General features: G+C 37.6%; 1 protein-coding gene across 2 annotated transcripts in view; it reads right to left on the bottom strand.

Annotated features, from left to right (window-relative positions):
- Positions 1-26,995, bottom strand: part of Acvr2a (activin receptor IIA) — an 89,156-nt gene that overhangs the window by 24,020 nt on the left and 38,141 nt on the right. For both annotated transcript variants that reach the window (NM_007396.4, XM_006497623.4), the window contains exons 2-4: positions 8,749-8,956; positions 6,079-6,188; positions 5,772-5,926 (exon numbers count right to left, since the gene is read on the bottom strand). In NM_007396.4, coding sequence (NP_031422.3) covers positions 5,772-5,926; positions 6,079-6,188; positions 8,749-8,956 — 473 coding nt within the window. The remainder of the gene's footprint in view (positions 1-5,771; positions 5,927-6,078; positions 6,189-8,748; positions 8,957-26,995) is intronic.

Here is a 26,995-nt window from a genome sequence, read left to right as displayed (position 1 = left end):
AAAAGAATGCCTGGTACCGGAAACATAGCCAGATTCCCAGGGCTAATGAGGTCATGGACCTTAGAAAAGAATCTAATACCACGATTTTGCTAGGTCTGCATAGTTCTTTACTATCAAATGGAGACAATCACAGAAAACCACAACTGGACACAACACAAGCAGAGATTAACCGAGTGTGGAAGCCAAGCCTCATATGCACATCTACATTGCTGCTTCTGTATCTATGGCTCAGAGAATACTGCACAAGACAGGCTGGGAAAATTTTAAGAGCTAGAGGACTAGGAAGCCTGTAGTAAAAGTCTTCCCTAAAAATGACTGCATAGAGGATGGCCTAGTCAGCCATCAATGGGAGGAGAGGCCCTTAGTCATGCGAAGATCATATGCCCCAGTACAGGGGAATGCCAGGGCCAGGAAGCAGGAGTGGGTGGGTTGGGGAGCAGGGTGAGGGGAGGGTATAGGGGGCTTTCTGGATAGTATTTGACATGTAATGAAGAAAATATCTAATAAAGAAAAATTAACCAAAAAAAAAAAAAGAAAAAAGAAAAAAGAAATGACGGCATAAACAGGTATTATCACCAAAAAAGAGAAATCTCATAGGATTTTACCCCTAGGTAAAGAACCAGGAAATTAATAGGCAGAGAAAGGGGAAAACTATCTAAGAAAGGAATCTGAAACCATACACACAAACAACAAATTCCGACTCAGCAGGTTGTATCTTTACATTTATGCATACATACAGGTAACCAAAGCACTCAGAGGAAACAAAGCTGTGGATGTGAGAGGGAGGCAGGGAGACATGGAGGAACTGGAGGACGGTAACCTGGGGAAAGGGAAGATGTAGTTATATTTTAAGTACGGATGAATTTTAAAAGGTATGCTTCTATAAATGCTAAACATTATCAATAACATTTAGTAAGTTTCCCCTACATCTTTCCTAAGAAAGAAAGGAGCACATTTTCCTAAGCTGGCTTCAATATTATCCTACAACTTGGTTTCTCACTACTTTTCCATAGATATGTATATAAGTTCACAATCAAGAAGAAAACTCTACAAAGCATTTTCAGAGATGATTTGGTTTCTCAGAGGGTAGTAATTTGGCACAGCATGAAATGTCATCCTATTACTGCTTAAATATTAAGGTCAATGGTTACTTTGCATGCTCAACTTGGGGATCCCCAACATATGAAAGCCCTTACTCCATCTCAAACCAACAACCAGACAAAATTTCATAAGGACTAAGGAAGTAGATGTCACTTTAAAAAGAACAATGTTGCAATACTAAAGTGCTAGATATACAGCCTTTTGAAATGAACAAAAAGCTAACTTTGTATCTTATTTAAGGTAAGCAATTTCTAGACTCTAATCTTTACCTTACCAAGCGGCAGGTATTCTCAGCATGAACACAGATCTTATAAACAGGAAACTTAAGTTCACAAACAGTTTTACTGAAACCACATTAACTCTTTACGACAATAAGGCTTAATAAGAGAGTCAGTCCGTCAATTCCCTCATACTCATGACTCACCATCACCAGAAAAACCAGTTTGCATTCAATTTACTCCCTGTGGATGAGCTTCTTCCTATGTGTGGAAAGAGCTCCAGCAGAAGCAAAAGAAAAGTGGCCTATATAGTACAAAGCGAGAGGCTGCTTCTTGACTCGGGAACCATGTCTCTGTCTTATAGAAGCTAGGACTACTTCAACTTATTGTACATCCTCCAAAACTACAGTTCTGTCTCAAGGCAAGGTTCTAAAAGTATCTGGATGTTTATTACAGGAATTCCTACGATTGATCTTATCATCTCAAGGAGACTCGACAGAAAAACTCAACATTGCGTTCAGTACTTGCAGGGTGGTCATCCCTCACCAACACTATAAACACAGCAGTTACATACTTTGTCTTCAAGAAGCTTAGGAATAATGAAATATGATACAATATTTATACAGATTATTCTGAGTTTTCTCTCCTGGGATTATTTATCGGAATCAAAGAGGGAAGAATATAACTCTAGATGTGTATACTAGATGGTTTTGGGTATAGCATGGAGAAAAAACATGAGAAGATGATGTACAGTGGACCACATATGATAGGGTACAAAGCAGTAAGAGCCCTTGAGTACTTTTGATCACAGAAGAACATAATCTAACATGTAAAGTACTATTGTAGCAATAGCAGAGGGGAAGAACATGAAAGCAGGAAGACGAGCTGTAAGGTTACAGAGACGTCCATAACCTGCAGGGCAGCACACTCTGAACAGCACACCATCAAGGTAAAAGGTGGATGGGGTCTGCGAGAGCTTAGAGCATTACCTCTCCAGCTTCCATCAGAGACGACTGTGAAAGCAGTGACACCATGAAACAACGGTGAGTTAGAAACAGACGTCAGTAGCTTCAATTACTAATCACATGGAGGCATGCCTTGTTTGCATCCTTAATCATGCTAAATTATTTTACAGTGAATGGTTTGTTTCTTATAAAGAACCATAATTTTAAAGAAACAGATTTTAAATTATGTATGTCCTATTATCACTGACGATAATACTAATAAAAATACTCTAAATAAATGATGTCTTTGTTATAATGACTCCCATTACTTAACTGACATAGCCAACTTATTGATATTGTTAAGGTCAAGTCCTTACAAGATAGCAGTTATACATAAACCAGCCATTAGCTAAAGATATGAAAGTTTCTCTAAGCAGTAAAAAGTACTATGCCATTTTCCTAAAGAACTTAAAACAAGGTGCAAAGAAAATGTTCTTGGCAAGAATGCAAGATCTCTTCCTAACAGGTCTGTTAACTGTTGGAAGGTGGGCACCTAGCAGGTAAAGTACAGGCATGTCCACAAGACTTTAAGTGTGCAGTATACCTCACCTACCCACTCATTACTACTCCCAAACACTTTAAACAATGAGTGCACACTGGTAAAATCAAACCAGTAGCCAGAAATTTCTATCTATGGCCGAATCACTTGTTCAAAAATGTATTCTACATTTTCAAACAACTTTCAAAGAGAAACACATGAGTGTGTGTTTTCTGTACAGATGTGGTGTTATGTTCTTTCATCTTCATGAGGCTAACAAGATGATGGCAGTGCTCACAAACTATTCAATATTGAAAGCTAAACTAGACAACAACATGATATAGAGATGCCAAAGATGTTATGGAATTACCTAAATAGTATTTAAAAGTAACTGAAAAGAGGAGCAAACTAGAAAAGCAGAAGCAGCAAAGTTTAAAAAGCATCTTGGCTTAGATTCCAGATCTGATACTTGTAAGCCTTTATACATCACAGTTTATCTATAATCTAATACTACATACTAAGTCCTGTGAGATAAAAATTAATTAAGCTAGTGCTTATTAAATATACTTTATCAACAGCTCCATTCTACACTTTCAGAAGTATGGTTGAGGAATGTGAATGTTACAACAAATCCCAAAGATGATACTTACATACCAGTATCACAATTTAAAATTCAGTGAAAAGAAGCCCTTTGTGCGTTTGTTTTGTGTATGTATGTATATAATTATTCGTAACACCACCCTAGAACAAGCACTTAAATAATCAGTAAATACTTGATGTAATTACCTCCAATTATTTTTAAATTTAAAAGGATTACAAAATTTATATAAAAACTCTCACCAAAAATGAGACTTAAACCATGCAGTTACACTATGTCAGAGAAAGTCTGAGGTGTCCAGAGTGAGATTCCACATAAAAAACAATGTCATTTTCACAAAGTTTAAAATCCACAGAGAGTTATAAATCAGTTCAGGATTGTCTTTCTTATAAAGATTTGTCCATGCCAAGTTACTCAAGCACAAAAGTGAGGCCGTGTTTTTCAGCATTCCTAAACACACACAACAATATCAATAGCAACAAACATCTGAAACCCAGGGGGTACCTACAACAGGTCTCGGTCTATTATTTATGAATTGTAGTAGTGTCTTCCCTTTCTTAAATAAAAAGTGCTAGACTCTTAATTAGTACTTCTTATGAGAGTCATCTAATATATAGACACAGATACACACACACACACACACACACACACACACACACACACACACACACGAGAAACATCTTAACAACACTTGCATACCAGCATTGGATATACTTCAATGTTCTATCATCTACAACATTATATTAATGTTCAAAACTTCCTTTAATAAAAATTCCATAATTATATATAAAGTTCTCTTAAATGTGTTTTTTAGATTTCTCTGTCACATTTATGAATCTAGGGTAATTTCAAACAATTATTAGGGCACACAAAGTACTTTACTTTCTCTTCTAAATTTAGATACTGAAACAAAATCACTGACAGAAGAATGGAAGTTATCTACCATTGGGTTTATTTTTCTACATGCATTCTTCAAAGATTACAGAGATGAAAGAGCTGATGCAACAACATATTGTTAGGTATGGTATGTAAATTAATGCTTAGAGGAATTGTTCTTATCATTAAATACCAGATTTTCCTAATTTCTTTTATCAAATTTTACCATTTAGCCTACTAATATTAGAAAAACAAAGTTAAACTAAGAGACCCAGAAGGCCCAAGGTATTCAAATCTTAAAGTGTTAAAAGAAACAAAGTAAAAATTAGGATTTAAAGATGGCTCAAAGAAGTATAAACAAGTTATCAGTTTTCTTGGACATGTAGATTGTTAGCTACTTCCATGAAAAGTTCTGTGTGGCACTGAACTAATGACAGCACTCTACATAATGGAAATAAAGAAAATTCAGAGCATTTAATCTGATTACCCAGTTTACATTTTTAGAAATATTTATAAAGTGAATAAAAATCAAAAACATTTTTTAAAGTTTTTACTATCTAATTTATATTTGCTATGTAAACAAATCAACACACCTGAATTACCAGTAATACATGGCAAATATTTCTCTGCAACTTTACTTGAAAGATCTTTACAAATGTATATCACTAAAGCCTTTACAAAGCTTTCATTTTCCATACTTTCTTGCCTAAATTTATAGGTCATTTCTAACAATCAAGGGTGTTTTGGCAAAAGATCTTTTAAAAGGCATTAAATCTGAATAGAGAAAAGCATAAAAAAGACAAAGAAGATTCTGAGACCACTTTTCATCATTAATAACTTCAATATGAAAGCAGAGTGCATTCCATATTTAAGGAACTGGGTAGGAGTGAGACTACAGGAGACTAGGGATGATATCAATACCTTGCTCTATTTTGCTGACAGGACCCTGTCTCTTGTGAGGCATGGCAAATACAGAAGTGGATGCTCACAGTCATCTATTGGATGGAACACAGGGCCCCCAATGGAAGAGCTAGAGAAGTACCCAAGGAGCTGAAGGGGTCTGCAACCCTAAAGGAGGAACAACAATATGAACTACCCAGTACCTCCCAGAGCTCGTGTCTCTAGTACATATGTAGCAGAAGATCGGCCATCATTGGGAGAAGAGGCCCTTGGTCTTGCAAAGATTATCTGCCCCAGTACAGGGGAACGCCAGGGCCAGGAAGTGGAAGTGGGTGGGTTGGGGAACAGGGTGGGGAGAGGGTACAGGGGACTTTTGGGATAGCATTTGAAATGTAAATGAAGAAAATATCTAATTAAAAAAAAGAAGTTTACAGCATACAAAATTAGTAAGACTGCTATTGGCTCTAGTTTCCATGACAATAAACATTCCACAATGAACGCCAAAGAAAATAACTAACAGAGTACTCAGTTATACAGCAGTTAATACTTCTTTACAATATAAAATGTACAAAAGAAACTACAGGATAGTAACTTACTTGAGTAGGAACAAGTACAGGAGGGTAGGCCATCTTGTGATGTCTGTACACCCAAAATGCACAAATGACAATTCCTGCAATTAACATTAGTGGTACCAAGGAATACAGCAGAATGTTGTAATAGGGTGGCTTCGGTGTAACAGGATTTGAAGTGGCTGCAAAAGAGGGAAGAGGAAATGGCTCGGATTTGGTCTACACAAACCTATAAGTAGTAACCATAGATGAGAGCCAGGGGTTGGAGGGATAGAGTATAAGAAAGTAGTAAATTAGTCAACAACACAAATGTATATTTTCACTATGCACTTACGCTGTGTGACTTCCATCTCCGGAAAATAAGAGAACTTTTCATTACACATATTGCCCTCACAGCAACAAAAGTACACTTCAGGGCTGTCTTTTTTTTCTATACAATCAGTCCTATTTTAAAAAAAGAAAGAATAATTAACACATATAGCATTATATTGACCCCACAATAGATGCATTTCTTCTGAGACAGGAGTCATTATACTCAAATTCAAGGCATTTGTGAGTATCCAATAATCAACTCTTAAAATTAAAACTGTCCTTAGACTTCTGTTAGTAAATCTCAGCAGAAAAGATAAACAAACATCTGAGTTTATGATGATCACACTGGCTTCCTCAGACTATTGCTTTAATGTGGTTAAATAAGCAATCTAAGGTAACTATCTCCTTTGTTTTCTTTTTAATTATTAGAGAAGCTTGAAGAAGAACATAAAGTCAGTGAGGCAATTTAGTCTAGGAGTTGCATTTGCTCATGGGAAATATAACTCCCTATTTTGTGAATATTAAAAACTAAAAACTAGATCTAAAGCTAAATAAATATACACATACACTAAGTAATGTGAGTTTGTATCTTAGGAACAGAACTTATTTCAGTATCAAAGACCCAAACCAGCTTTTCTCACGTAGTAGTTTTACAATTCTTGAACAGATGAACAGGATTGTGTTTTAAGAAAACAAAAAAGCAGAGAACTAATATGAACAACAAACATAGAGGACCTCATCCCTAAGAGTGATCACAATCAAGACAAACTGAATTAAAATAAAAAGCAGCAGCCTCGATAAGAGTTACCCTTGAGAAACAAGTTTCAACCAGCTACTAAAAATCAGCTATATAGCCTGGCGTGGTAACACACGCCTTTAATTCCAGCACTCAGGAGGCAGAGGCAGGCGGATTTCTCAGTTCGAGGCCAGCCTGGTCTACAAAGTGAGTTCCAGGACAGCCAGGGCTACAGAGAAATCCTGTCTCAAAAACAAAACAAAACAAAACAAAACAAACAAACAAAAAAACAAAAACAAAAACAAAAAAAAAAACCAGCTATATAAGTCTGTCCTTTTAAAAAATCAACTTTACTGCTGTTAAACATCAATGAGCCTGCTTTGTGTAGCATTCAGCAATAACTGAGACAACTCCGGATAAAAGTTCAAGTTTAAGAGCTAATAGCTTTACCAGTATTAAACTCCAAAGAGAATCCACTAACGTCAACTAAGAAGAATTAAAAGATAAGTCAAGCTGTTTTATAAGGAATATGTAATTTAAAAATTAATAGTCATGTTTCCAAGCACTGAAAACACTTAACTCAAAAAAATCCCCTTTCTCATACTATCTTTATTTGTTCAATTGATTTATTCAATCAATTTTAGAGCATAAATATTGGATTCATGAGTTTCTATATTATTAGCATTTAATCCCCAAAAACAAAGCTGGTGTGGTCATCACTGAGATCAAGCACTTTATGCTGAGTAATACTCTCTGTGAGGCTCCAAAGAATGGCTCAATAAGCACTGCAGTGCTGCCTGAGTCTCACACAAGTAAAACACTGAGTCAAGAGGCAAGAAGTACTGGAGTTTTTACTACACATGCATATGTATGTATGTATCCATATACATATAACACATATACACATGTGCACATGTAAACAAACACACTCACAGCTTCCTCATATGAACTAATAAAAGATCAGAGTAAAGATAACCCCTACATTTTTTCTACTGTTTTCCCATTTCCTTTTATAATAGCAGATTATCACTTAATTATGCACTTATACTAATAGAAATACAGGTAAAGAATGTAAGTATAGAGAAATAATTCTTGGAAATTTTAGAAACTTTGAAGCATAACCCAAATATTAAAAATATAGCTAAATGATTTTACTTTACTCTAATGCCTAGGTCACATATGGCTAATCAATCATCAACTGTAGGTAACTGAGGCTCCTGGAAAAAGACAGAATGGTCAGCAGCTATAGCACAACTTCTTGGGTCCAAAACAGCTGGTTGCCTAGGGCTGTGCAGGCCTCTACCATGTTACAACACCCACCCCTAGTGCAAAAGTGGCAGGCAGGCAGGAAAATGATCAGTCCAATATTGATGTCCCTTCCTATAGAAAGATCAGAAGTACTTAATAGCATTACCATTTATTTATTCCAGTATAAAATAACTGAAATAAGATGTACTAAAGAAAATATAGCTTTGTATGAGTTTTTAGTTCTGATATAATGCGGAATGTCAACATAAATATCTCTTGGGGTAAAAAACAAAAGTCCCAATATCTTCCAAATATATAAAGAAGAAAACTGAATGGATATGGAACACTGCAACAAATCATTACTCCTCCTTAAGGATATACTTTCAACACATAGATTTTCTTTTAAAGTGATTATTAAATTGGCATTAAAGCTTATAATGCTACTAAGATGGTAAAAATTATTCATATATAAGGATTCTCACTACGTGTAGATTATTCAAAACATATCAAGAATAAAGTAGAAATATGGTATGTCAATTACTCAAAAATCTTGTCACTGGTGAATGTTATGATGGTCTTCATAATTTCATCTTCAAAACAGCAAGAAATACTTGAAAATCCATGCATTGATCTTTCTTTCCTTTTCAAGGCAGGACAGAGAGAAGGAAAGTCACTGAACTCCATCATAAAAATTAAATACATTCTTACCTGTCATAGCAGTTGATATCATCCAGCCAACAACCTTGCTTCACTATTTCAATGGAACCAGAAATATTCTTCCAGGTAGCAAAACAATGTCGCCGTTTATCTTTATCACCATAGCAAGGTTCAACACCAGTCTGGTTGGTTCTGTCTCTTTCCCAATTAGCATTAAAGAAAAGACACTCCTGAGTTTCTGATCTGCCAAGTATAGCACCTGTAAGGTAACAGAAAACTTAATGTAAATATATACTCCTAAGGTCAAGGATCTGAAGCAGGAAGCTACTTAAGGTACTCTTGCAATGTCCAAAGCTCTATTCCCTAATGCTGCAACTTTGCATTTGAATGGCCATGCTTTAGGCATAAAAATAACCACAGTAATCTAAATTGCCTACATATATCACAAAATTTCTCTTGAAAATGTCAGTTTCATTTAAACATACAAAAAGTAGCAAAAATTGTTAATTTTATTACCTTTCAACCCTTCCATGGTTAGACCTCCTTTTTAATATTTTGTGTGACATAATGCAACCTAAGAAAACACAATTCTCTGTATAGTTTGGCTGTAGCACCTTCAACTTTGTAGACTAAACAAACCAGGGCCATGGAGACTTTCAAATCTGGCAGACATGCTCTCAAAAGTGAGTCTGTTAACTCCAGTAAAGCAATTTATATTAATATGCATTGCCAGTGGTAAAATTGGAATCTGTTGGTAAAAACAGGATTTGTGAGGAAAGATTTGCAACTACTAGCATTAGGATAACATGTGACAATGGTATCAGTGGTAATAGTAACAAAAGTAGCCTTTAAATTCTGAATAATGAAATGAGCCAATAACCAGAAGATCCACATAATTCAGAGAATCATTATTTTATAAAAGAATTAATGTAATGTTACAAAGCATTCATGTGTAAAAAAACACTCAAGCTGAGAAGGATCAACTGATTTTTTTTTTTTAAAATGAGGCTACTTTGTGAATTTTGGTATCATATAAAAGATGTAAGTCTCTAAATAAATTATTAAAATATTTTCTCTTTTCTAACTAGTTAATTGTGTATGGATAGACCAAAATAATACAACAATCAAAGTAACATATATTGGTAGCTAAATAAAAAAAAGATAGATAAGGAATCCTATTGTTTTCTACCTAAAGATCATGAAAGTTACAAAAACATCACATTTCTTTTTGATTCAGAAAATATTTTTCATAAAGATTTCTTTTACTAATGTAGAATGGACACCTGCCATTTAACAAACTGCCATTTGAAAATGTCCTCATTTCTAACATGGAAAACATACAATCTGCATTTAAAAGAAAAAAAACTCTCAGAGTAGTTGTGCTATGGCCAGGAAATATCTGCCCAAAAGGCTCATGTGTTGAAGATTTGGTCCCCAGATGTGGCATTATTGGGAGGTGACTAGACACTGAGGTCTCTGATACAACCAATGAGTTAATCCCATGTTAGTGCCCTACAGTGTGGTATTTTACAAGATCCCTGGGGGCCTAGTGAAATAGGTCACTTGGGACACAACCCCTTCTCCCCAGCTCTTCTCTCACTCTGCTTCTTGTCTGCCATGAACTGTGTGGCTAGACTGCACAGTCCCATTCATAAGGTTCACGTCTATACTAAGGTCCACAGCAATGAAACCAACCAACAAGTGTCTGAGACAAGAAAACAGGGATCCAGCAGCATAAATCTTTTAAGTCATTGACGGCTGGTATGTTGTCCTAGCAACAACAAACTAACACAAGTTTCTTAACTCTAAGAACCTAAGTAAGTCTTGGGAACAGCTGTTCTACAATGTACTAACAGAATGTACTAACAGAGATGTAATTATGAGTTTGTAGTGTCTATGTGCAGAAATGCTGTCATGAAATGACATAGTGCAAACTATATGATAGCTATGGCATCTGTATTCTAGAGAAGGTCTGCTACTACTATTTATCTGGACACATCAGCAACATTTTCTAAGTTATTTCTTTTCAGAAACTTCTTCAAAACACGAGCAAACCAAGTTTCTCTTGTACTAAAAATTCTAAAAGCATGTACTGCCCACACTCTTATCTTAAAACAGGGATGGCAAGCGTTCTGTAAAGGTCCAGACAGTATGTATTTTAGGCTGTGCAGGCCATATGGTCTGCACAAGCAACTACTCTGCTTGGGAAGTACGAAAGTATCCATAGACACTAAATGAATGAACAGAGTTTGTATTCCAATAAAACTTTATTTATGCAGATGAAAAACTAAACTTTTTGTCATTTTTAACATCTCACAAACTATTATCCTTGATATTTTTTCCAAACACTTAAATAAAGAAATTCATTCTGGGATGCATCTGGCCCACAGGTTGTGTGAGCAGCAACTCCCTCTTAAAGCATTGCCAAGAGACTGGCTGACCTGCCTTTGTTTGATTTGTTAGATGGGTGTTTTGTGTGCTTTCCTCTCCACTTAACTCATGGGAGGCAGAAGAAAGCAATCATGGGAGGCAGAAGAAAGCAATCATGGGAGGCAGAGGGAGGGAGGAACCTGGGTGGGTGAGGGGAAGGGAGGGAAAAAGGGGAACATGATCAGGTATTGGAGGGGGGAGCAGGAGAAAAGCCCTGGGGGCCAGCAGAATGAATGGGAATATGCAAGCCTGGGGGTTGGGGAGCAGGGCCAGGGATCCTCTTGGAGACAGTGGGGAGGACGAATGGGATGAGGAACTGTGGAAGGGCAGACCTGGAGGAGGGTAATGACTGTAGAAAAATAAAAGTAATAAAAAAGTATTGCATGGCTATTTTCAATTTTCAAAAGAGGAGTTCATTGAAGCACAGGAATATCTTAACTAAATTATGACCAAAACAAACGAACACTGCTTGTAGACAAAGTACCAAATGGGCAGCACTTTTGGTTTCCAGTCAATGAACAGTAGCTTTTTGAAGTATTCTACTGAGAGTCTGAAGAAAATTTTGTAGCACATAGGGATGACAAGGAAGGGGAAACATCAGTATTATGTTTGTAGACAAAAGACAAACAAATCGTCACTTTAATCACTGTGAAAAAAACTTCTAACATTTATCTTTTAATGTTAAACCCATTCTCAGGATGATTTCCTAGATCCAGACCATCATTTTTTCCTCCATAGGTAAAGAAAATTGCTTATAAGAAAACATCTGACAATCTTCCTCCCTTCTTCTGAAGCTAGTTGGGTAACTAGCCTCTGTCCCATACATTCCCTACCAAAACAATAAATAAAATAGCATGATACTTATGAAAACATACTAAATGTATCTATTTTTTTAAAGTCTTAATGTTCACATTGTGATTTCAAAAAGTTCTATACTAGGATACTATTGTTCAGATGGTACATTCTAATCTAATGGTTTCTGAAATGTTAAGCCTCTCTCCCTAAATTTATTCTACCAAAATAATTCCAAATAGTCCAAGCTGCCATTTTTTAAAGAAACAATTAGGCATAAAAGTGTGCATGCAAGGCACACTCTTGCATGCTGTTTCATGCATTCTTGGTGTCATTTTCTGTATCTGGAAAAGAGGCAGTAACTTAACCACACACATGCACACACATACGCATACTACATATTTATATATCTATGTGTTTTGTTTTTTTCCCCCTCATGGAAGACCTAATAATCCTTCCTAGCTTAAAGTTTCTGGACTAAACCTACAACCTCATATCTAACCTTGAACAAGCAAACAAATCCTTCACTACCTCTTTCCACATCAATAAATTAAGCAGGCTAATTCAGTGTCCACATTTTTCTCTAGATCCATAATTCAAGTCCAACTGTAGAAAATCAGAAACTCTAATCACAATCAAGCATCTCAGTAGCTTATGCACCATTTCATGTAAAGTACTTGCACTGATAACTAGCATTAACTGCTTCGTTTTCTTACCACTAGGAAAAAAATTAAAACAAGCTATAAAAAGGATTTGAAATTTGGTAGAACAAAAAAAAAAAAAAAAACACCCAAGACAATCAAATCAAAAACACTTTTCCATATAAAGAAAAGAAATTTCACCTAAAAGATTGCCTTTCATGTAATTTGGTTTTTGGCACCAAATATTAAAATAATATAACAATGCTAGTTTTATACACAATCACTTCTGGATTAAAAACAATACTTCCTTATTCATTTGAAAGTAAAAACTCATTTCAATCAACTAATTAATTTCAATATGACTGTGAAATTGTACCACACTTATATAAAGTAACAGCAGAGGAAAAACAGGCCACTAACTTGGATGTTAAGTTCTTAACAAAATGTTAGCAAACACAATCTAATAATGTATTTAAAAAAATGAAAACTAAGACACCACATCTTACTTCAGCTATGCAAGGCTAGTTCAGCATTCAAACTTAGTCACTGCAGTCTAGTGAAAATTAATATAAGCACATAAACCAACACAGAAGAAACATCAGATAAAATTTAACACCCATTTATAATTAACAACAACAGCATACTTGGAATTAAAAAAAGAACTTCTTCAACATCATAAAGAGGGTCTAAGCGAAGCCCAGCAAGGACATTATACTTTTTTTGAGACAGGGTTTCTCTGTGTAGCCCTGGCTGTCCTGGAATTCACTCTGTAGACCAGGCTAGCCTCGAACTCAGAAATCTGCCTGCCTCTGCCTCCCAAGTGCTGGGATTAAAGGTGTGCGCCACCACGCCCAGCTCAGGACATTATACTTAATGGCTATACACAATGGGGAAGACGAAGGCTTCAGGCTGAGAACAGAGACAGACATTCATCCACATTCCTCAGACCCTTCCTTCTATTTAAGGCAGTACTTAATGTTCGGATTTCTGCTAAAAAGCAAGAGACAGAAATCCCAGGTATCATCTTGAGAAAAGAAAAATAAAACTGTATTTTCACATGACATTACTTTTCTAAACAATATTCCAAGGATTCTATATAAAAGAAAATCTACTAAAACTCTTAAGTGACAAGATTAAAAAAAAAAGTTGCTCTTCTGTACATTAACAATTAGCAAAATGAAATCAAATTCTAAAAAATTCAAGACTAGATATAATGTTAGAAACTAACATAATCTAACAAAACACAAATGTGGTGAAAATTATAAAATGATAATGGAATAAATATCCAAACACTTGTAGAAGTATCCAGTTTTCATATAATAGAAAGCTCAGAATTAAATGTTAGTTCTCCCTGAAGTTATGTACAGTTTTATTTAAATGCAATCAAAATCTCAATTTTTGAAGACATAAAAATTATCAGATAATAGTTTTAAAAAAAAAATAACCCTGGAGAGATTACTCCTCACTTTTCCAGGGTTAGGGTGTACTATGTGGCTACACAAACTGGGACGCTGTGATAGTACAGGAAGATAGTACAGATGTGTGATACAGACAAAACCAGAAATAGAGCCACACAAACCAGACCAATTAACTTTTAACAAATGAAAGCAATGCAAGGTAGCTTTCTCAGTAATGATTGCTGAAGGGCTTATACTGTGTAAGCAACAGTAGTTTTGAATCTCGTCCCCTCACCATTGTTAGCCTAGCAGTTCCTAAAAAGCCAGCTCTTTCAGGAAACTTTGCAGGCTAAATCGCAAATATGTTTCTATTTTCAAATTTTTTTCTGGTACACAGAGCAAAACCCTAAAGTCTGATCCTCATTACTCCTTTCGTTCTTCTCTCAAAAGCACTCACTGGCTCACTGATTCAATGTAGGTGATTAGATCCTTGAGCCAATGGAAAGTGATTTGTATCTATTGATTTATTTTATACGTAATATTAATAACCTAGATTTCTTTTGTTTCAATTATTATCATCACTCGGGTTTTTGCAATGCTGACAAACAAACCTAAGGCCTAGCACATGCCACTTAGATGTTTCCCAGCTCCTATTCACAGATGCCAGTCAGTCTGTGGGTGCAATAGTTTGTAGATGCATACATGCAGATACACGTGTGCATGTATCCTTTTCCATGTTAGAATGCCACTGATTGTTAAGATTTTTAAATCTATGAAGTAATGTGCATGTAAATTAATATGGTTTAGCCATTATATAATGTATAGTTATTTTAAAACATGCTGTACATGCTAAATGTACGCAATTTTTCAAAGAAAATTTAATTTATAAAAAGGCATGAACAATTACTTGGTTTAATGACTAGGAAAGCTATACGCTTGAAATGAGCTGAAATGGCATGTGTTCATTTAGATAGGCAAAAAATAAATGGTGATGACTGATGGCCCTGTCTTCTATCAGAATGCCAGGTTTTTACTAGCAAAAAAATGTATTTTATTCATGACTAGATCCTTATATCTAGCATAATACATGAAAATCAACATTTGGTGACCTGATGCACACTGATATGTAGATGCCTGCATAATATCTAGATATTACTTAACACAAAATTGAAATTATTTAACTGTTCCATGTTTTCTTAATTTTTTTCAACAATTTCTCCTTGTTAAGCTTTTGGTTTTTTGTGAAGTACAACTATTAATTAGTTGTAATGTGTTAATCTCGATATAAATAAAACACTGAACCATTTTTAAGATATATTATTTATGTATGAATACTCTATTTGCACGTATGCCTGTATGACAGAAGAGGGCATCAGATCTCACTATAGATGGTTGTGAGACACCATGTGGTTGCTGGAAACTGAACTCAGGACCTCTGGATGAGCAGTCAGTGCTCTTAACCACTGAGCCATCTCTCCAGGCCAACTTCTAACCATTTTATAAAGCTGCGTGGCCAATAGTTTTAATTAAAAACATACAAATGTACTTTTCAAAAACACGCTTGGTATCAATCTTACCTACTCTCTAACATACAAAGTACTTAATAAGTGATAAAAGGTAAAATATACTGCAACAACTGAAAGAGATCTACTAAGTATAAGTACTAAATGGGTGGTTGAAAATAAACTATCATTTGTGATTTCAATTTCATGTTATATTTTTTTCTAATTAAGAAAGCATCTTTGAGAACCCCGTGACCAACCTCACCCTCTAGTAATTTTTCTATGTGTGAAACAACATTGAGAAAAAAAAAATGTTTTGGTAACTTAAAAATCTAAGGTTCTCCCCCAGAAGCTTTAAACAAGACAAACAAGAGACCATAGAACAAGTACACACTCTGGCAGGACACATGCTACCAAGCCCATGTCTAATCACAGAGATCCACTGATTCCAACCAGTTATATATGACACTGGGAATCAGATTTTAAGTCTACATAGGAATACACATGTAAATTATGTGTCTTAGTCATTCCACAATGTGCATATATTTCAGGACATGTTGTGCCTCCCAATGGGAACTTAATCTACCAGAAAAAGTCAATGATGTTTAAAATATAATTTGAAAAGCAATTTTTACTTCCCTTCCACTCTTCCTACCACTCTAGGGACAGACTAGAAGTCCAGAGAATCAGTTAAAGAAGACAGATCAAAGAAACCAAAGATTTTTTTTTCATTCATCATCTTACTGTACAAATTAAATAATAAAGCAGTATCAAAATGTTTTGTGCAACACTATACAAGTGAATAATTTTAGGAAGTTCAATACATCAGAAAACCTTGTAAGTAAATATGTGTGTGAGTGTGTGCAAGCCTGTGTTGTGTGCATGCACAATTATTTCAAGCACTAATATTTAACAGTTCTTTACTGTTACTGTTACAAAATCATACACAGAAACTTAAAACCTTTCCTAAACAGAGCTTGGAATGGGACTGGAGAGGTGCTCAGTGGTTAGGAGCACTGAAAATGCTTCCAAAGGTCCTAAATTAAATCCCCAGCAACTACATGGTAGCTCAAAACCAACTGTAATGGATTCAATGCCCTCTTCTGGTGTGTCTGAAGACAGCTACAGTGTCTTTTACATAAATAAAAGAAATAAATCTAAAGAAAGAGAGAGGGAGGGAGGGAGGGAGGGAGGGAGGGAGGGAGGGAGGGAGGGAGGGAGGGAGGGAGAGAAGGAAAGGGTTGGAGAGAGAGCTCAGCATTTAAAAGCACCCACTGCTCTTCCAGAGGGCCCAAGTTCGATTCCCAGTGCATACATGACAGCTCACCTCCTGAATAATTCCATACCCAGGGTTTCCAATGCCCTCTTCTGAACTCCTTGGACACCAAGCAAGCACATAGTTCACATATATTCATGCAGGCAAAATATTTGTATGTATAAAGTAAATAATTAAAATGTTATGAAAAACAACCGGAATACTAATACTTAATATGAAATATTCCTAATTTTATCCAAAAATACTTTTAATTTTTTTTCACAAACATAAAATATACAGAGCCAGCAAGATGGCCCAATGGGTAAAGGTTCTTGTCACGAAGACAAAACTTCAAAAGCCACAGTAAACCAACACTAAAAACTAATGGTCTCTTAAATCCACACTGACAAAAGAGTCAGACATTGAAAGAACTGACACAGAATACTTCCAAGCTTCCAATTTCCTCAGTTCCACAGAATAGCAAAGTAAGAAATCAGATGTTTTCATTTTTATTGGGTTAGGTAGTTGGCTGCTTCTAAATGTTTGTCTTGTACTTCTAAGGTGGCAATGCTTCCTTCCAAACTCCCTGCTTCTCTGTTAACTCTTCATGTCTTATTGTCACTGTCCAGTATAAGTTACAGCTTTAAAGATAAGCCAGGAAACAGTTTTGGCCTATAGACACAAACTTGGGGGATTCTATCTTTAAAGGCCCAAGTCAAGCCATGAATTTCTACAGTTCTCTGGCAATCTTTCAAAGGATGATTTACATCAAAGTAGTACTAACTAATCAAGTTTTATCAAGTCTTTAAAAGGAAATGTCTGGTTCCATTCATTTGCCGGAAAAACTCATGATGTCCTCATTCTTAATAACTGAATAGTATTGCATTGTACATTCTCTGTATCCATTCTTCTGTCCTGAGACATCTGGGTTGTTTCCAGCTTCTGGCTATCACAAGTAATGCTGCTATAAACAAAGTGGAACATGTGCTGCTATGGCATGACAGGGAATATTTTGGGTATATGCCTAAGAGTGGTATAACTGAGTCTTCAAGTAGGTCTAGTTCTAATTTTCTGAGGAACCTCCAGATTGATTTCCAGAATGGTTGTACCAGTTTGCAATCCAACCAGCAATGGAAGCGTGTTCCTCCTTCTCCACATTCTTGCCAATATGTGCTATCACCTGAGCTTTTGATCTTATCCATTCTGATTGGTGTAAGGTAGAATCTCAGGGTCATTTTGATTTGCATTTCCTGATGACTAAGGACTTTGAGTGAGGTAACTCAGTCCCAAAAGTACATGCATGGTATGTATAAGCGGATATTAGCCAAAAAATTACAGAATACCTAGGATATAATCCACAGAACTCAAGAAAGCTAACAAGCCTAATGGCCCAAGTATAAGGATGCCTCAATCTCACTTGGGAGGAAGAAGAAAGCAATCATGCAGTACCAAGGGAAGCAGGGACCTGGGTGGAAGAGAGGACTGAGAGGGGAAGAGAGAACATGAAGATTGCCAGGCTCTGGGTGTGTGTGTGTGTGTGTGTGTGTGTGTGTGTGTGTGTGTGTGTGTGTAGGAGGTAGGGTGTACCAGAGACCTAGGAGGTGAGGACTCAGGTCTCGGAAGGAAGGACCTTAGATGAAATGCCCAACAGTGAGAAGAGAGAACTTGTAGAATCCACCTCCAGTAGAAAGACAGTGCATCAAGTGGAGGGATGGGGTTGCCATCCCACAGTCAAAAACTCTGATCCAGTATTGTCCCTGTCTAAACGAACTGCAAGAACAAAAATGGAGAACAGACTGAGGGAAAGGAGGTCCAGTGACAGGCCCAAATTGGGATCCAGCCAAGGCCTGACACTATTACTGACGATATGGTCTGCTTACAGACAGGAGGCTAGCATGGCTGCTCTCTGAGAGGCCCAACAAGCAGCTGAAAGAGTCATATGCAGATACTTATACCCATCCAATGGACAGAGCTGGGGAATAAGGGAAAAGCTAGAAGAAGCTAAGGAGGAGGGCAACCCCATAGGAAGACCAGCAATCTCAACTAACCTGGACCCCTGGGATATCCCAAACACTGAGTCACCAACATACACTAACTGATATGAGTCCCCAGACACATATACTGCAGAAAACTGCTGGTCTGGCCTCAGTGAGAGAAGAAGCACCTAACTTGACTTGAGGGCCCAGGCAGTGGGGAGGTCTGGTGGAGTAGGGACAGGAGGAATGGTATGAAGAACTGTAGGAGGACAGATCAGGAGGGGGATAACAAATGGGTTGTAAAAAAGATTTAAAAATAATAATAATTTAAAAAGAAAAAAAAGGAAATTTCTGATACTCATATTTGAGGAATGGTCTTTAACGGCATAGAATATTCAAATTAAAATTTATATGCTATTTATAAAATGCACAATAGTGAAAGCTACATTAAGAGATGAAATGCAAATTCTCAGAATCATTACAACTTTTGTTGTTGTTCTTGTTCTTGTTGTTCTAATTTTTTTTAGATGTATTTATTTATTTATTATATGTAAGTACACTGTAGCTGTCTTCAGATACTCCAGAAGAGGGAGTCAGATCTCCTTGCCACCACGTGAGCCACCATGTGGTTGCTGGGATTTGATCTCTGGACCTTTCGAAGAGCATTCGGGTGTTCTTACCCACTGAGCCATCTCACCAGCCCCTAATTTTTTTTAATTAGGTATTTATTTCATTTACATTTCCAATGCTATCCCAAAAGTCCCCAACGCCCTCGCCCACCAACTCCCCCATCCTCCCACTCCCGCCTATTGGCCCTGGCGTTTCCCTGTACTGAGGCATATGAAGTTTGCATGACCAATGGGCCTCTATTTCCACTGATGGCCAACTAGGCCATCTTCTGATATATATGCAGCTAGAGACACGAGCTCCGGGGATACTGGTTAGTTCATATTGTTGTTCCACCTATAGGGTTGCAGATCCCCCCAGCTCCTGGGTACTTTCTCTAGCTCCTCCATTGGGGGCCCTGTGATCCATCCATTAGCTGACTGTGAGCATCCACTTATGTAATTGCTAAGCCCCAGCATAGTCTCACAAGAGACAGCTATATCTGGGTCCTTTCAGCAAAATCTTGCTAGTGCATGCAAAGGTGTCAGCGTTTGGAAGCTGATTATGGGATGGATCCCTGGATATGGCAGTTTCTAAATGGTCCATCCTTTCATCTCAGCTCCAAATTTTATCTCTGTAACTCCTTCCATGGGTGTTTTGTTCCCAATTCTAAGAAGGGGCAAAATGTCCACACTTTGGTCTTCGTTCTTCTTGAGTTTCATGTGTTTTGCAAATTGTATCTTATATCTTGGATATTCTAAGTTTCTGGGCTAATATCAACTTATCAGTGAATACATATTGTGTGAGTTCTTTTGTGATTAGGTTACCTCACGCAGGATGATGCCCTCCAGGTCCATCCATTTGCCTAGGAATTTCACAAATTCATTCTTTTTAATAGCTGAGTAGTACTCCATTGTGAAATTTGCCAAATTTTCTGTATCCATTCCTCTGTTGAGGGGCATCTGGGTTCTTTCCAGCTTCTGGCTATTATAAATAAGGCTGCTATGAACATAGTGGAGCATGTGTCCTTCTTACCAGTTGGAACATTTTCTGGATATATGACCAGGAGAGGTATTGCGGGATCCTCCCGTAATACTGTGTCCAATTTTCTGAGGATCCACCAGACTGATTTCCAGAGTGGTTGTACAAGCTTGCAATCCCACCAAGAGTGGAGGAGTGTTCCTCTTTCTCCACATCCTCGTCAGAATCTGCTGTCACCTGAATTCTTGATCTTAGCCATTCTGACTGGTGTAAGGTAGAATCTCAGGATTGTTTTGATTTGCATTTCCTTGATGATTAAGGATGTTGAACGTTTTTTTCAGATGCTTCTCAGCCATTCGGTATTCCTCAGGTGAGAATTCTTTGTTTAGCTCTGAGCCCTATTTTTTAATGAGGTTATTTGATTTTCTGGAGTACACCTTCTTGAGTTCTTTATATATATATTGGATATTAGTCCACTATCTGATTTAGTATAGGTAAAGATCCTTTCCCAATCTGTTGGTGGTCTTTTTGTCTTATTGACAGTGTCTTTTGCCTTGTAGAAGCTCTGCAATTTTATGAGGTCATTTGTAGATTCTCGATATTACAGCACAAGCCATTGCTGTTCTATTCAGGAATTTTTCCCCTGTGCCCATATCTTCGAGGCTTTTCCCTACTTTCTCCTCTTTAAGTTTCAGTGTCTCTGGTTTTATGTGGAGATCCTTAATCCACTTAGATTTGACCTTAGTACAAGGAGATAGGAATGGATCGATTCGCATTCTTCTACATGATAACAACCAGTTGTGCCAGCACCAATTGTTGAAAATGCTGTCTTTTTTCCACTGGATGGCTTTTGCTCCCTTGTCGAAGACCAAGTGACCATAGGTGTGTGGGTTCAATTCTGTGTCTTCAATTCTATTCCATTGGTCTACTTGTCTGTCCCTATATCAGTACCTTGCAGTTTTTATCACAATTGCTCTATAGTGCAGGTTTAGGTCAGGCATGGTGATTCCAACAGAGGTTTTTTTTTTTTTATCCTTAAGCACAGTTTTTACTATCCTAGGTTTTTTGTTACTCCAGATGAATTTGAAGATTGCCCTTTCTAATTCATTGAAGAATTGAGTTGGAATTTTGATGGGGATTGCATTGAATCTGTAGATTGCTTTTGGCAAGATAGCCATTTTTACTATATTAATCCTGCCAATCCATGAGCATGGGAGATCTTTCCATCTTCTGAGATCTTCTTTAATTTCTTTCTTCAGAGACTTGAAGTTCTTATCATACAGACCTTTCACTTCCTTACTTAAGAGTCACGCCAAGGTATTTTATATTATTTCTGACTATTGAGAAGGGTGTTGTTTCCCTAATTTCTTTCTCAGCCTATTTATCCTTTGTGTACAGAAAGGCCATTGGCTTGTTTGACTTAATTTTATATCCAGCTACTTCATTGAAGCTGTTTATCAGGCTTAGGAGTTCTCTGGTGGAATTTTTAGGGTCACTTATATATACTATCATATCATCTGCAAAAAGTGATATTTTGACTTCTTCCTTTCCAATTTGTATCCCCTTGATCTCCTTTTGTTGTCGAATTGCTCTGGCTAGAACTTCAAGTACAATGTTGAATAGGTAGGGAGAAAGTGGGCAGCCTTGTCTAGTCCCTGATTTTAGTGGGATTGCTTCCAGCTTCTCACCATTTACTTTGATGTTGGCTACTGGTTTGCTCTAGATTGCTTTTATCATGGTTAGGTATAGGCCTTGAACTCCTGATCTTTCCAAGACTTTTATCATGAATGGGTGTTGGATTTTGTCAAATGCTTTCTCCGCATCTAAGGAGATGATCATGTGGTTTTTGTCTTTGAGTTTGTTTATATACCTGATTACGTTGATGGATTTCCATATATTTAACCATCCCTTCATCCCTGGGAAGAAACCTACTTGGTGAGGATGGATGATCGTTTTGATGTGTTCTTAGATTTGGTTAGCGAGAACTTTATTGAGAATTTTTGCATTGATATTCATAAGGGAAAGAATTGGTAGAGTACCTTCTGCTTCTATTTTGTGGAATAGTTTGTGAAGAACTGGGATTAGATCTTCTTTGAAGGTCTGATAGAACTCTGCACTAAACCCATCTGGTCCTGGGCTTTTTTTGGTTGGGAGACTATTAATGACTGCTTCTATTTCTTTAGGGGATATAGGACTGTTTAGATCATTAACCTGATCTTGATCTAACTTTTGTACCTGGTATCTGTATAGAAATTTGTCCATTTCATCCAGGTTCTTCAGTTTTGTTGATTTTAGCCTTTTATAGAAGGATCTGATGGTGTTTTGGATTTCTTCAGGATCTGTTTTATGTCTCCCTTTTCATTTCTGAATTTGTTAATTAGGATGCTTTCCCTATGCCCTCTAGTGAGTCTGGCGAAGGATTTATCTATCTTGTTGATTTTCTCAAAGAACCAGCTCCTCCTTTGGTTGATTCTTTGAATAGTTCTTGTTTCCACTTGGTTGATTTCGCCACTGAGTTTGATTATTTCCTGCTGTCTACTCCTCTTGGGTGAATTTGCTTCCTTCTGTTCTAGAGCTTTTAGATGTGTTGTCAAGCTGCTAATGTGTGCTCTCTCTAGTTTCTTTTTGGAGGCATTCAGAGCTATGAGTTTCACTCTTAGAAATGCTTTCATTATGTCCCATAAGTTTGGGTATGTTGTGGCTTCATTTTCATTAAACTCCAAAAAGTCCTTAATTTCTTTCTTTATTCCTTCCTTGACCAAGGTATCATTGAGAAGAGTGTTGTTCAGTTTCCACGTGAATGTTGGCTTTCTATTATTTATTTCTATTATTGAAGATCAGCCTTAGTTCATGGTGATCTGATAGGATGCATGGGACAATTTCAATATTTTTGTATCTATTGAAGCTTGTTTTGTGACCAATTATGTGGTCAATTTTGGAGAAGGTACCATGAGGTGCTGAGAAGAAGGTATATCCTTTTGTTTTAGGATAAAATGTTCTTTAGATATCTGTTAGATCCATTTATTTCATAACTTCTGTTAGTTTCACTGTGTCCCTGTTTAGTTTCTGTTTCCATAATCTCTCCATTGGTGAAAGTGGTGCGTTGAAGTCTCCCACTATTATTGTGTGAGGTGCAATGTGTGCTTTGAGCTTCAATAAAGTTTCTTTAATGAATGTGGCTGCCCTTGCATTTGGAGCAGAGATATTCAGAATTGAGAGTTCCTCTTGGAAGATTTTACCTTTGATGAGTGTGAAGTGCCCCTCCTTGTCTTTTTTGATGACTTTGGGTTGGAAGTCGATTTTATTAAATATTAGAATGGCTACTCCAGCTTGTTTCTTCAGAGTGTTTGCTTGGAAAATTGTTTTCCATCCTTTCATTCTGAGGAGGTGTCTGTCTTTTTCCCTGAGATGTGTTTCCTGTAAGAAGCAAAATGTTGGGTCCTGTTTGTGTAGCCAGTCTGTTAGTCTATGTCTTTTTATTAGGGACTTGAGTCCATTGATATTAAGAGATATTAAGGAAAAGTAATTGTTGCTTCCTATTATTTTTGTTGTTAAAGTTGGCATTCTGTTCTTGTGGCTGTCTTCTTTTAGGTTTGTTGAGGGATTACTTTCTTGCTTTTTCTAGGACGTGGTTTCTGTCCTTGTATTGGTTTTTTTCTGTTATTATCCTTTGAAGGGCGGGATTCCTGGAGAGATAATGTGTGAATTTGGTTCTGTTGTGGAATACTTTTGTTTCTCCATCTAAGGTAATTGAAAGTTTGGCTGGGTATAGTACCCTGGGATGGCATTTGTGTACTCTTAGTGTCTGTATAACATCTGTCCAGGCTCTTCTGGCTTTCATAGTCTCTGGTGAGAAGTCTGGTGTAATTCTGATAGGCCTGCCTTTATATGTTACTTGACCTTTTTCCCTTACTGCTTTTAATATTCTGTCTTTATTTAGTGCATTTGTTGTTCTGATTATGTGTCGGGAGGAATTTCTTTTCTGGTCCAGTCTATTTGGAGTTCTGTAGGCTTCTTGCATGTTCATGGGCATCTCTTTCTTTAGATTTGGGAAGTTTTCTTCTATAATTTTGTTGAAGATATTTGCTGGTCCTTTGAGTTGAAAATCTTCATTCTCATCTACTCCTATTATCTGTAGGTTTGGTCTTCTCATTGTGTCCTGGATTTCCTGGATGTTTTGAGTTAGGATCTTTTTGCATTTTCCATTTTCTTTGATTGTTGTACTGATGTTTTCTATGGAATCTTCTGCACCTGAGATTCTCTCTTCCATCTCTTTTATTCTGTTACTGATGCTCGCATCTATGGTTCCAGATTTCTTTCCTAGGGTTTCTATCTCCAGCATTGCCTCACTTTGGGTTTTCTTTATTGTGTATACTTCCCTTTTTAGGTCTTGGATGGTTTTATTCAATTCCATCACCTGTTTGGTCGTGTTTTCCTGCAATTCTTTAAGGGATTTTTGTGTTTCCTCTTTAAGGTCTTTTACCTGTTTAGCAGTGTTCTCCTGTATTTCTTCAAGTGAGTTATTAAAGTCCTTCTTGATGTCCTCTACCATCATCATGAGATATGCTTTTAAATTCAGGTCTAGCTTTTCGAGTGTGTTGGGGTGCCCTGGACTGGGCGAGGTGGGAGTGCTGGGTTCTGATGATGGTGAGTGGTCTTGGTTTCTGTTACTAAGATTCTTACATTTGCCTTTTGCCATCTGGTAATCTCTGGAGTTTGTTGTTATAGTTGTCTCTGGTTAGAGATTGTTCCTCTGGTGATTCTATTAGCCTCTATCAGCAGACCTGGGAGACTAGCTCTCTCCTCTGAGTTTCAGTGGTCAGAGCAGTCTCTGCAGGCAAGCTCTACTCTTACAGAGAAGGTGCACAGATATCTGACGTTCAGACCTCCCTCCTGGCCGAAGATGAAGGCCCAAAACAGGACCTGTCCCAGAAGCTGTGTTGCTTTGGCCTGTCACAGAAGCCGTTAGCCTCTGTAGTCCACACTCTCACCTGCACAGACTAGTCTCAGAGGGATCCGGGAATCAAGATGGCTCCCCCAGGTGCTCCTGCAAAGCCCTCCTGGGCCGGGCGGACACCTATCCTCTGGCAGGGAGGGTGCCCGGATGTCTGGAGCCCGAAAAGGGGGCTGCCTCAGAAGCTCTGTGGCTCCCGCCTGTCCCAGAAGCTGTTAGCTTCTGTAGTCCACACTTTCACCTGTGCAGACTAGTCTCGGTGGAGTCCCAGAACCAAGATGTCTCCCGCAGATGCTCAGGCCTCATTACAACTTTTTGATGCTTTATGTTCTTGGAAGACTGACCCTCTTCTCATTAAACTCATCAAAGCTAAGCAAAAAAAGTGAAAGTGAGAACTAATGGGGTGGAGGTGAGCATGACAGAGAGTGCTGATGCTGACGATGGTGATGGATGTGAAGAAGGAGCCTGAGCAGGACTGACAGTGAAGATGGGGTGAGGATGGAGGGGGAGCAGAGATGAGTTTAAGTGTGAGTGACTTTGAGAATAATCACTTGTGCACTGTGATGTTACAAGCAGCAGCACCCTTGAGGACCAAAGTAGGGACATAAAAGGCACTTCTCAACATCCACCAGCTTAAAACTGCAGTTGAGGGGCTGGTGGCTAAGCATAATAGCAGAGGATCCTGCGATCCACTTCTAGCACCCACATAATGACCCATAATCATTGGAAATACCAGGTCTAGGGGATATAGTGCTCTCTTCTGGCCTCTTTGAGTACCAGGCACATGTGTGGTCCAAAGACACAACAACAAAATGGTCAAAATATCCATACACAGTTTTAAAAGAAATATCACCAACAACTTTTTCTATCTTTTTTTTTTTTTTTTTTTTTTTTTTTGGTTTTTCGAGACAGGGTTTCTCTGTATAGCCCTAGCTATCCTGGAACTCACTCTGTAGATGAGGCTGGCCTCAAACTCAAAAATCTGCCTGCCTCTGCCTCCCAAGGGCTGGGATTAAAGGCGTATGCCACCACGCCTGGCCTTCTATCTTTTAAACTATGTTTCTTCAGTTTACAAGCAGCACAATTTCAAATGGATAAAAACTGAATAAATAAAAGTTTGGCATGGTATTACAAACCTGGTGACACCAATATTAAAAAGGCTGAGGCATGAGGACCATTCAAAGTTCAAGACCAGCATGTGTTACAGGATATTTAATATTTCTAGCTAGGGTGTGGCTCAGCCTTTAGCATACACCTTTAATCTCTCTGGCTGGAATACAGGCACACCCTTAGTACTCACATTTAATCCCAAACAATGAAGGTAAAGTTAGTTTGCAGAAGGAAGCACCCATGTTTGAAAGTGATGTCTAATTGAGTGGCAGGAAAAGTGACAAATCAGAGAAAGATTGACAGAATAGGATATTCCCCACTCTCATGAGAAGAGAGAGGGAAGCTACTTAAGGGAGAGAGAGACAGTAAAAGAAGAAAGTACAGTGCAGGAATACAGTAGAGTTCAAGGAGAGCAGCACAGAGAGGGAGAAGGAGGCAGTTTTACTGGGAGAGTTTTACAGAGATAGGTTGAAGAGAGAACAAACTAGACCCAGGTCTTACAGAACAAGCAAAAGGCAGAAGATTAGAAAATGTTGCTAGAATTAGTTTGAGGCCAAGCAGAGCCATTCAGAGGCCAAAAGAAAAGCCAAATTGAATAAATCAGCTTGGAGAGGAGTTTGAGCCAGAACAGCTGAGTTGAACCAGCCAGCCAGA

The sequence above is a fragment of the Mus musculus genome, chromosome 2 (genome assembly GCF_000001635.26).
Source record: "Mus musculus strain C57BL/6J chromosome 2, GRCm38.p6 C57BL/6J".
NCBI classification, from domain to species: Eukaryota; Metazoa; Chordata; class Mammalia; order Rodentia; family Muridae; genus Mus; species Mus musculus.
The sequence above is the reverse complement of the archived record's forward strand: the minus strand, read 5'-3'. Positions and strand labels throughout refer to the sequence as shown.